General features: G+C 35.0%; 1 protein-coding gene across 1 annotated transcript; it reads right to left on the reverse strand.

The window, feature by feature from the left end:
* Positions 1-752: 752 nt before the first annotated feature.
* Positions 753-933, reverse strand: Smp_192040 (hypothetical protein; the record flags this gene model as incomplete). Its single annotated transcript, XM_018792379.1, has 2 exons — positions 753-759; positions 785-933. The coding sequence occupies 2 exons, from the start codon at positions 931-933 to the stop codon at positions 753-755; spliced, it is 156 nt and encodes a 51-aa protein (XP_018644102.1).
* Between the last annotated feature and the right edge of the window lie 12,353 nt (positions 934-13,286).

Here is a 13,286-nt window from a genome sequence, read left to right on the forward strand (position 1 = left end):
AAGAGAATGTTGGATGCTGATTGCACAAAATGATTGCCTGATTTTCGAACAATTACAAACTGATCTATTTTTGTCCCCGTCGCCAATTGTTATATCTGAAAGCTTTACGAATTCACGAGTAGCGAACGGAACAAAGACACGTGACCAGAGACCGATTACTAGCTATTCTGACGTGACCAGAGACCGATTACTAGCTATTCTGACGTGACCCAGACACAGCTAACTAGAGTAAGAAGTCCAAGTTGGAGCGGGGAAGTTATATTCCGTAGCAGCCAGAAGCACGGAAATTAAATAAGGGAAAAAGTCAAGCGTATTTATACAGCAACAAAATGTCCTTGGGCATCGTTAATAAATAGCACACACAAAGAAACAATGGACCAATAGCGTTTAAGATAGTTACAAGTGGGAAATATGATGTGAGGATAATAAGAGCACGTTTGGCGCGAAAACAGCTAAATTCAAATTTCCAAAATAAAATTACAAAATTGAGCCACTTATCAAGTAAGTTCTGGGGATTTGATATCCACAACACTCCGGCCAAAGCCTTGGCAGTAAAAGCACTCCATCTTCCGATTATCCTGACTAGTTCGTGGCGGCTGTCTATCGGGGCACCATTTGACCGCGGAAATAGTTTGAGTAGGGTCGGACTGATGTAGTACTCCAGGCTGTTCAATAACATTCACTAACAAATGAGGTGTATTGAAAGCTTATTGATAGCTTATCCGTGGCAACGAACCGAAGGTCTGTGGTTCTTAGGTCCTGAGTGCTTTTCGGTGGCATGTACGGAAATTGCCGTCTTAGTGCACCTGGCATGAGGCCCTCTGTAAATCGTGCACGTAATAATTCTTCCCGAATAATGACGTCTACGCTGGGGAAGGCTACTTTTGTGGCTTGCTGCAGAGAGTGTACGTATTTAATGGACTCCTCACTCATTTTCTGGTGACGCGACAGAAACTGCATGATCCGCAGCTGAGTGTTAACTGTCGACGAAAAACATTCATCAAGAATCTTCCAGTTCTGAGCAGATGAGTTGCTTGCAGAAAAACCGTTGGCTATCGCCCTTTTTGCTGCTTCATCGTCTAAGCATGATATGAGGTAGTTAAAATGTTCGGTAGCTGGAACCTTACGTAGATAAGTCGTAATCCTGACCTTCCAAAGAGCATAGTCCGACGAAACTTCCAGTAGTGGTGGCTGGCGGATTATTGCACCGGTTGCTGACTTGCTTGGAATGACCGGTGGTTCCCTATAGTTTTCATCACGTTTTGACGCAAACACCTCCATCACCACTTGTAGCACGTTATATTTTGACGTTTACTTGGGAGCAGGAGCGACCTGAAACAGCAACACAACAGTCAAGACAGACAAGTGCCTCTGTAATGAGATGACGGTGTGCTGGTGCAACAGATATATTTGAAACTGAAAAACGCTGTTCTTAAAACGAAAGAGGAAAGTTATTTTAAAATAGTTTTACTCGTTATTCTGCAGGTTCAGACCGCGTAGGGCTTGTTCTTCTTCTTCCAGTGCATTCACTCTTTGTTGCCCTGCAATGAGAAAAACAAACTCACATTATTAATGTTGCATGTAATGATTTGCATTACCGTTACAACGTAAGCTTTACATAAACGCGCAAGTATAGGTTATGCGATTAATAAACACAATGACAAGTTAAAACAATTTAAAAAGAAACCTAGATAACTTGTTGAAATATTTAGATGGCAGAAATAGGTAGGCCAGGTATTCAAGCAGGTCGTCTTTTTTTCAACTCATGCTGAGAAGTCTATATTGTACCAGATTATAATATTGAATAAAGCCATTAATAATGATAAGAATACAAAAGAAAACGTCATGTCATAGATGAAATCTGGTAAAAAAAAACAACGCGTCATTAGAATGAATGATATTTGAACAACAACAAAAGCAACGGTCAAGGTTAACAGACAGATCACACTATCACATAATAGACACTATTCTTATCACCAATGTTAATTTAAGAAAAGTAGTTTCTTACGTGGCAACGTATATTAGATTGAAAGAAGCCAAATAGTATTTGTGACGATTATACGTGATATTGAAACACATATTGGTGACTTTATCGTCAAGTAACTTTACTCAGTGTGAACAGTTTTGAGAGGACGAAAGAAGCAGGCTTTCTTTTCTGGTTAGACATTAACTGTTCATCGAAGACAGCACGTTCCTTTCGATCAGAGTCATCTTCGTTTTCAACTCAAATATACTTACATGGTGTCGAAGACTTTGTTTTGTAACATGATTTAGAGATGCAAAAGATAATTGAATTGAAATAGAGAAGACGAAATTCAAACAAACAGCAGAACGAACAAACATTGATAACAATTATTGAACTGATATCACACATCGCTGTTCTATTCGATGGATATAAAGATTACGAGTTATGCAACCTATGAAACGTTCAGACTGGGAGATCTGGAGCAATACCCGTTCCGTAAAGGTGGATAACACCTCACTACTCATGGTAAGACCTAATTCGATTTATGTTTTGCGGAAGCATAACCAGTGGCATTTAGCTGAGTGAAGCCTAGCTGCCATTTTGAGCACCACTGCGCGAAGACATTCGCCAATATCATTGATAAAATGTAAAAAAAAGCAAGGGGCTGTGGGTACTACTTCATATTATGTCAATTCTAACATGGACAGCGTTCGCCAAGGAAGAGTAAATTCTACCTATTTGATGTCGGTGGTTGAGAATGGAATCAAAGCAAATAGGCAGAGTATTTTGGACCTCGTGGTATGACATTTTATTTACAACAAGTTGATGGCTTATCGTGTCGAATGCATTAGAAACGTCATATATAACTCTTAGACTGCATATCCTTGACTACACCGAGAAAAGTGTGATTCAAAGAAGTCAAATTGGTATGTCATATACGATGGATTTTTAAAACCATTTTATGTTCGGCATTTCCGGCATCAAGTTTTTAAACAGTCTACCTAATTAGCAGTAGATGTCAATCCTTATGCTATTTGTAAGTTATACAATAAGAAACATTGATATCTAATTACTTGATACTGAATACCGTATTAATGTGACGCAAAGTTCGTACACATCATTAGGCGTTTTATTTGAAAAAACAGTGGGTGAGAAATTAAGCTGACTTTATGTCGGACCACAAAGAAGCGGATCCGAAAACAAATAAGTCAATCCGAACAAATATTTGACTTTGAATAGAACAACATGAACAATCGTAGAATAGTAAAAGAAATACGGATCTGAAAATAAAATTGTTTGTTAATGTAACCAATGATAATATGAATAATGGCAGCATTTTCAGGCATTTTGAAGCATTTGTCACATGCTGAATTGTAAGAAAGTTTCCATCACTGTTGATTTTCGTAAAAACCGATTACAATATTAATTGAGGAACAATTGAGGTCCACTGCACTCAAGTGCTCTTTCCAAACTTCACGAATGAATACATGAACATGGTCAACAGTAAAATGTATCTATCCAAAATATCAGGTAACAATGAGTTGTATAAAACATGTGAATATTGTCAAATGAAAATATCTGCCTGAAACTGTCTATGCACGTTCTTTGATCATGAAACGAACAACACGTAGTTATAGATAGGTAGTAAATGTGAATTACATGATTGAGAGATTGCCACACACTCAATTACTAAACAAATAGTGACATCCATAATTGTGCTTTTGAACAATAAATATGAACAAAAGTGTTTTATAAGGGGTTAGCCAAGTTTGATGTGACGAGGTAGTTCATGCTGATTTCGCAAATATGAGTGATATGAGTTTGAATAACAAGAGGATTATTTATTTCTTCATAAGTGAGGCCAAACATACCACATGACGACATATAACAGGAGATAACATTTGTACATTATCAGGCCGTAAAGAGGCAAATTTTGGGAGGACTGCATTTAGGAAACTGAAAATATCTTAGGAAGTGTAATTGAAATGATAATTGAAAGTCAAAATGTAGCTTGTAATAAGAGGGATACGAATGTCCACAATCCATTTGTTGAGACATTATGCGAAATTTCTAGACACTGAAAAAATCTATCACAATCTTTCCGTACAATAAAATCTCTCCTACTGTTTGTTCGCTGCATTGATGTATACTGCTCCTCCAAAAATGCATTTAATACTTTATCGCCCGTAAGTTTTTGTTACTCCACAAATGAGATTGTAGGATATTTTGAAGTTTGAACACTTACATGTTGTCACTTTACACTAACAATGGCTCTAGTAACCTTAACTTATTTGACATATTTCGGCAATCATTGTTTTGTTGTTCGGTGCTCTCTGTTTTAATTTCACTTTCTCTAATTGTAGACAGATATCAATAACTCTGTCTGGCACTGGAAATAACCTTAAAAAACAACGTTCATAAATCATCAGGCTTTACACTTAAGTAAAAAAAATAACAAGTTCCCTGCTGATGTATTGGATTGTTGTGACACATGTCTTAAATAAACTACTTAACAGTTACTGAACTGGCAAACGTGTATGTCCCATGTTTGTTTTTTACATCAAATGTTGCTAAATTTATCAAATTGATCGTGCCTGTAAATCGGAGTGAATTCTGTAATTATTATTATTTTCATAATATATTATTATGTATTTGATGAACAGTCAAATATTTCTATCCAGGATATTGGTTCACATTGAGTTAATCTATCTTAGTGATTGATATAGAAGGTGACACATAATGAGATGTGGACATTGTCAACAAGATGAATGATCACGGTCTCATAGTCAATAATTATGGGACGTATTATTTAAACGGGTGTAAAAGCACCGTGATTGTTATTCATAGTTTCGTAGATTGATAAAGTGAAGACTTGAAATCGAGAAAATCCTATACGACCAGTATCACTTGACTCACGTGAAATGTGACGGCAGACGATTTCAATGTTTACTCATAACTGAATCAAGAACGTGTACGAATTAGTGAAAAAACTATCTGTTTTGCCTTCATTTCGTATTGACAAAAGTATTAATCATGGGTAAAAAGATAATTTCATGCATTTTTTCGTTTTGTATGTGTCAAAGATGATCAGCCATATAAATATGTTAGTAGAGAGCGGCATCTCTCATTATAATGACAACTCATATCATGCTCAATACACAAAAAAATGTCATATCATGGATAAAATCTGGTGATAGACAACGAGAAAATATAATGGTTGATATTTGAACAACAACAAAAACAACAGTCAATGTTAACTGATAGATCACACTATCACATGATAGACAGTGTTAATATCAATATTTTTACATTTAGAAAAATAGTTTTCTTACGTCAGTACGCATATTAGATTGAAAGAAGCCAAATAGTATTTGTGGTGATTATACGTGATATTCGAACACATATTGGTGACTGAATCGTCAAGTGACTGTAGTCAATGTGAACACTTCCGTGAGGACGAGAGAGGCATGCGTTCTTTTATGAAAAAACATATATTGTTCATCGAGCATATTATGTTTCTGGGGAACAGAGATTGTTTCTCAATCACTTCAAGTATACTTTCAATATACTGTCACTCTCTTCGTGATGTCTAATGATTTTTTTAAGATGTAAAAGATGATTGTCCATTCAATCGAAAAAGAGAAGACGAAATTTAAACAAGTAACAGAACGAACAATCATTGATAACCATTAGTGAACTGATATCACACGTCAATATTCTGTGCGAGTCTTCATCAGTTCATACTGTGTGATTGTCTGTGCTGGATTGTCAGTTAAATGCCAATTTTGTGATAAGAAGGGGCAAAGTGTGAATTCAATTGTGTTAGTTATATGATAAATAAATAGTTGACATCTCGTAGTCTGGATCTCTCAGCATTATTTCGAATTATTCATTCAAACAGTTGGAACAACCTATGAAGCTGAACGAAATTAGCTAACGAAGGAACGTATAGCTAATATCATAGTATAAAGTACAATACCTCACATCCACTCGACACTGTATGAGCCTAATTTTATTTAGCTCTTCAATTCATTCACTATACAGACATTGTCATTCATCAGTTTCAAACTGTTTTATAGTACCGTACTTTCAAGTAAAATGATCTGATTGAAATTCCCTGTTCAGTACTAGGAAGGCATTAACAGTAATAAAATGGACACGGTTTTGAATTTGTAAATTGAGAAGAATATTGATGAGAGTTTGGGGTGATTCGGTGTCTGGTGCCAAGTTGTAACTACAGTGATAATCAGGTGAATAATTTTCATTAAATGTATGCTCAAAGCGTTCAATTAAGTCGGATGGATTATAATTGAACAAAAAATAAATATTAATCATAACAGTAATTGGTATTGTTCTATTATTCTTATTCTAATGTTACTGATGTCAATAATAATGAATGCAATGTCAATAATATTGAAGAAACCGTCGTGTGGAATTCTTGTGAAATAAGAAAACTTTATCAGTGTATCTGTGTTGACACTTGAATGTGAAGTGACAGAGTTGAATGTATAATATGAGCACAGAAAAGGATGTATATGAACATAGAGAAAATAAGGGAATGAGTAAAGAGCCATATTCAGTTAACTTTCAATGCTCAAAGTGTTCCACCGAATGTGTTTTGGGATGATACTGACGTGCTTGCGCTCGCAACTACTTATAGTGGAGCATAGACCGCACACTAGCATTCTCCATCCACCCTGTTTTGGGCAATCCTGTATGTGTATTCTTACGTATGAGTTGTAGATGATGTTGACCATCTTCTAGAAAACTTCATAGCGTCGAATAAGTTTTCATAATATTCACATGTCCGGACTGTCAAACACTTTATTACGTGAAGTTGTTGTATAGTGACGAGTTCCACTCAAATGACTGTTACAGGATGATCTGTAGTGTCGCGATTCTGTCTGTCCTTACGAAATCTAGCCTGTTGTTCTCGAAGTCGAGAGTCTATTGCATATTTCATCCTGTCCAGCAACATTCTAATGAAAACGTCTCCTCGTAATGAAAACGGTGTCACGCCACTGTAATTTTCACATTTGCTCAGATCTCTATTTTATGATATCATGTTGAGGTATTCTTCTTTCCAGTCTGCAGGCATTTTTTTATTCCAAATCCTCTTGAATAGAAGTTGTGCCATGTTTGAGGCTACTTCAATGTGCTTCATCATCTTCATCTTCGAAATCATCATCATCATCCTACTCACATTCATCGTCAAGTTCATTCTCAAAGCCATCACAAAGATCATCGACGCATTCATCAATTTCATCGTCGTCGCTAACATCATATTTGTCCTAACGAAAATCATCAATGTCGTCATCATCATCATCATGTTCGAATTCTTGATGATCATCAGCTAACTCACATTCACTGTGAAGGTCATGTTCATATTTCTCGAACTTATGTAATCAATAGTTAATTGCTTTACATTTACTCTTCATTTACTCAACCGATCAATATTACGTATGACGTAACTTACTTCGCAGTTTATTCTTCTATCCCACCTGATGTTTGTTTGTTTGTTTTTAGTACTTGAAATAATTTCTTTCTAATTTCCATCAGTATTGAATACGAATTTCAATACCGGTTTAATGAGAATTTATTAGAAAGATGGATTACATTGAAATTTGTGTTAACTATGTTCAGTAGGATTCTTAGGCAATAGATTGATTATTTGAGTACACTAATAGATTGCTGAGTATCAATCAACTCTATGCTTATCCAGTCCTAAGTGTTGATTGGACTCTATCATTTTGTTTTAAAAATATATCGAATTGAATAAGTTTTTGTAAAGGATTTGGCCATTTGAATGAATTAGAAAAACATGGACTGGATTTCTGTTTAAGGATCAATAAAATACGACTGTTCGAATATCTGAATATAAACGTGATTATTTATGATAAAGACTGCAGTAGGTTCAGAACACCGACAACAGCTTCTAACATGCAGATCATTCATTTCCAACATATCTCATTTATATGCAAACCAAACACACCACATCACGGCATATAACAGGAAATAACATTTGAACAAGATCAGTCAGTAAAGTGGCCATGATTGACGGAGAACTGCAATCAGGAAACTCTAAATAACTTAGGAATAGTGAATCTTATGATACTTGCAAGTCAGAATTAAGCTTCTTACAAATTGGATACGAACATCCACAATCCAGTTGTTGAAACATTATGTAATAAGAATGTAAATAATATTCGCACATCAATATTTCACAAAACTTGCCTACAAATTATTGCTCACTAGGATATAACGCTAAGGTACACTGACGACTTTTAAAATCAGCTGACGATAGAACGTATAACGAACATCTTAGTATATAATACGAACGGCACATACACTTGAGACTAAATAAGCCGAATTTCGTTGAGCTCTTCAATTAATTCACTATACAGACATTGTCATTCGATCAATGATAATAAATAATGGAAATAATCATTGAGGTCATTGGTTTCGAACAATCAGATTACACATACAGTTTGTAAGAACATTTTGAAATCAAAATTTAAAATCAACCAGACCCGAAGTCGTGGATAGGAGGTGACAAGTTTGACAAAGATGATAATGCGAAAAGAATTCGACACCTCATCGCCTTGAATTGTAAGCTAAAATTACTATGGTGGTTTTACGGTAAATACAACTAGTTTTCCAATAGAAAAAGTGTATTTGAATTTTCATATGGCTAAGGTTTCGATAAACATTGATATACGCCCTTAATTACATTCGGACAACAACACAATAACCGAGTCAGGATCAATCTTATGACTTGTTTCAATTTTGTGTTTGGCAATAGTGAATGATGGATGTTTATCCTCTGCTGTTATTGGATCATTTGATTTTATTGATTTTCGCAACCGATTCGGTATATGTTCACACACACATTCAAAATAATAAACACAGTGAGATATGACGCAATCGTTCTCACGTTTTATTATCTAGAGTAATGAGGTATCGAATGTTTTTATGAGGTGTCACTTTCGGTTGCGTCAGCTTCAATTTATGAGTTTCCGACTGTTCTCTAAGTTTGTACTTTCATGCAAAATGAACAGATCAAAATTTCCTGTTCAGTACTAATAAGAAATAAACAATATTGAAGAAACTGTAGTGTGAAATTCTTGTGAAATAAGAAATCTTCATCATTGTATCTGTGGTGACATCTGAATGTGAATTAGCAGAGTTGAATGTATAATTTTAGCACGAAAAACGACTGATATAAACATAGAAAGAATAGGAAAATAAGACATAAACGATATACAGTTATTGTTTAATCCTCAGAAACTGTTTTAGGAAGATATATACTCGCTTGCGCACGTCACCCTTTGTGGAGGAGCATAGGCCGCACAATAGCACTCTCCATCCAACCCTATTCTGGGAAATCCTTCCAGTTCGTTCAAGTTGCTATTCATCTTTTTCATATCTGCTTATATTTCCCGACTGGATGTGTATTCCGTCGTATATATATTGCATAATGTTGACCATCTTCTCAAGAACTCCATGGCGTTGAAGAAGTTTGAATAATGTTCTCTTATCCGAACTGTCATACGCTTTCTCATAGTCGATGAAGTTTTTGTATGGTGACGCGTTCCACTCAACTGATTGTTACACGATGATCTGTAGTGGCGCAATTCGGTCTGTGCACGATCGATCCTTAAGCAATCCAGCCAGTTGAGATCCAATTCGATGGTCTAATGCATCTTTCATCCTGTTCAGCAACACTCTATTGAAAACGTTTCCTGTTTATGAAAAAAGTGTCAAACCTCTATAGTTCTCACATTTGCTCAGATCTCCATTTAATGGTATCTACATTAAGTATTCTTTTTTCCAGTCTTTTTACACTTTTACTTTATCCCAAAACTTCATTAATAGAAGGTGAGAAATGTTTGCAGTTACTTCAATAATAAGTTCTTGTGAGGAAGATCGCGATTCGACTGAATCAGAATAACATAGAATGGATTACTGTCTGAGGATCAGTAAGCAAGTGACTGTTTGAATATCTGAATTTTAACACGTTCATCTGTGAGAGAGACTGGAGTAGGTTGTGAACAACACATCAGCTTCCGATATGCAAATCATTCACTTCAAGCATATTTGATTTATATGCAAGCCAAACAGACCACATCACAACGTGTAACAGGAAATCACATTTGTACATGATCAAGCCGCAAAGTTGTCATGATTGTGGACTACTGCAATTAGGAAGGTGTAAATAACTTAGGAATCGTAAATCTCATGATAATTGTAAGTCAAAATGAAGCTTCGACAAGAAGGACACGAACGTCTACAAACTATTTGTTGAGACATTATGCAATAAGAGTGTAAATAATATTCTCCCATCAATATTTTACAGAATTTGATTGTAATTTAATCCTCACTAGGATATAACAAAAAGGGACACTGACGAGTTTCGAAGGCTTCATCAAGTTTGGTTGAGTTTTCGGTAGATGAATAAATGCATGACCGGACTCACATATATTTTACGTGAATGAGGTTACCCAGAAAGTAATTTTAGAGTTCAGTAAACCGAAGCTGTAAGATGGTGACCATAAATCGAGTGAAAAAGACGAATAAGAGCCTTCACAGACGGGGTTGGTTGTAAATGTGACACAGTATTTTCGAAAGGCATGTTCATAGCAGAAGAAACAATACACATACATAATGCAAGTATAAAAAAATCGGACAGATAAAATCAATAAATAGAACAAATTGTACAATTCATATTATAGAACGGACTTACTGAATTGCACCCTCTTCCATAGTGGGTGCGTAAGCAAAGTTAACCATAATGGAAATCGGTTGTGTGTTGATTTCTATACTTTCATAAATTATCCAGCTTGCACTGGTTGTCATTATCTCGAGAGCAACATCTGCTGCTTATATGTATTATGTTGGAGGTGGAATGCAGCCTTAAGCAAGCCACATACTCAATTATCTTCACAAATTTAAATGGAAGACTTAAAATCAAAATAATTCTATTCGACATGTATTACTAGACTGATTTGAAATAAGATAATGGATGATTTCGTGTTTACTCTTAACTGAATCAAGACCTTCTAATAATTGATGAACAAACTATCAGTACGTTTTGGCTTCGGAAAAGTATTAGTCATATGTAAAATGAAAATTTCATTCATTTTTGTTTTGTATGTGTCAAAGATGATCAGTCATATGAATACATTAGTAGAGAGTGGCATCCCTCATTATTATGACAACTCATATCACGGTCATTTAACAAAAAAATGTCATATCATAGATGAAATCTGATGATAAACAACACGGAATTAAAATGAATGATAATTGAACAACAACAACAACAACGGTCAAGGTTAACAGATAGATGACACTATCATATCATAGAAACTATTCTTATCATTATTTTTACTTTTAGAAAAGTAGTTTCTTACGTGAGTAGGCATATTAGATTGAAAGAAGCCAAACAGTATTTGTGATCATTATTCGTGATATTGAAGGACATATTGGTGCCTTAATCGTCAAATAACTGTAATCAGTTTGAACAGTTTTGAGAGGATGAAAAAGGCACGCGTTACTTTCTGTTATAACATATACTGTTCATCTAGGATAATATGTTCTTTTTGATCAGACTTATCATTTCAATCACTTCAAGTATACTTATGAGCTCTCAAAGACTTTGTGTTGTCTACTGATAAAGAGATCTTAAAGATGATTGTTCATTGAATGGAAATAGTGAAGACGGAATACAAAGAAGCAACGGAACGAACAATCCTTCGTAGTTGTTACGAAACTGAAATCTCTATTCACTGTTTCTCAGTTCTCTGTTTGGCACTATCAATTATCATAGCTTTAGTGTCATTTTTTATGCATTGTATATAGCTTATCTTCTGTTTTGCCTTAAATGCATATTCTGGCAAATGAATTAATGCATCTCACCAAACGTAAGTTGATCTTTGAGACTGTACTGCTTAGATTCCTGCTACAGAAGACAACTCGGAATACGGCAGAATAGAATGCTTTTTAAGGATATGAATAGTCCGTCCTGTGAAATCCACAATGCCGTGTTTCCTTTGAATTCAATATTCTGTCGTCAATTATTCGTACTATGTATGAGGTTTCATTCAACTTGATATCCTGATTTCAGATAATAATCATTAACTGAGATGGTTCTGTAGCTTGTTCCTCGTAGAGTTTGTTTAATTATATTAAGTTCATCATCAACAATTGTGTCATCACTGCATATTCGTCTGACTCTTGAGGATGGACAATATATCGAATTACTTTCCCTACCTGGAGCAACCGAATTTGCAAAGTCAATTATAGTCCGTTTCCTACTTCTCCATTGAGACTCTCTTCGATAAGTGTCATTATCTTTTGATAATTTTGTAAAACTACTCTGTTTCACCACAGACCACTATATCATTATTACATTTCTACAGCTTCTACCGGAAGATATAGGAGGAAAAATATGTGAACAGGATTGATGGTTATTATTAGGAAAACACATTTCAGGTTTAGGCTAGACATTAGAAATCTATTCATTGTCATTTTACTGATGACTTCAAGAGGTTCACTACACACCTTGTCAACTGCTTTCTGCATTTCTCACAATACAACAAATGCTTTAAAGTGTTAAAGCTTGTGAAAGGATTATGAAGAAGATTGAAGAATAAGAGGTTATATGCAAGACCTGGCAAAATGTAAGATCTGACGTCGCATAACCTTAAAAGCATGTAACCTCATTATGTTGTGAAACATACTTTATACTTACAACACATTTACTAATAACAATATGCGAAATAGACATGACGGTATAGGGAAACACTCCACTGAATACTTCATTATCTGAATCATACTATTTTCAAGCAGATTAACTGATCTACACTATCACATGCTGAGACGACGTTTCCTCTCATAATTAGATATTGGTCAACGGCATTAAATTGACAATGCACCACTGAAAACAATTTTGATGTTGATGAATTCACGGAATTACCCAAACAGTCTTATTATTCGACAACAAACAGTGATTGTCAAGGTAACAACATTTTCATTAGTGTTCATATCTGTCTAAAGTAAACCAATACACCTCTACTGTGTCATGAGGAAATCTTTTTTTAAATATCACGCAAAAACAAACATTCCTGACTTATTTCACCAAAATTATTATTCAGTTATGAATGTGTAGAATTTTATTCATTCGTCATTCAATGTTTAATGTAAGTCAAGTAGACACTCGACATTATCTTATCACTGTGATTTTCTTTTATATTCGAATACAGATGATATAAAATACAAGCTCAACTGATGTGAGGGAATAGATCATTGAAATAAACAGATA

This window comes from Schistosoma mansoni (genome assembly GCF_000237925.1).
Source record: "Schistosoma mansoni, WGS project CABG00000000 data, supercontig 0323, strain Puerto Rico, whole genome shotgun sequence".
NCBI lineage: Eukaryota > Metazoa > Platyhelminthes > Trematoda > Strigeidida > Schistosomatidae > Schistosoma > Schistosoma mansoni.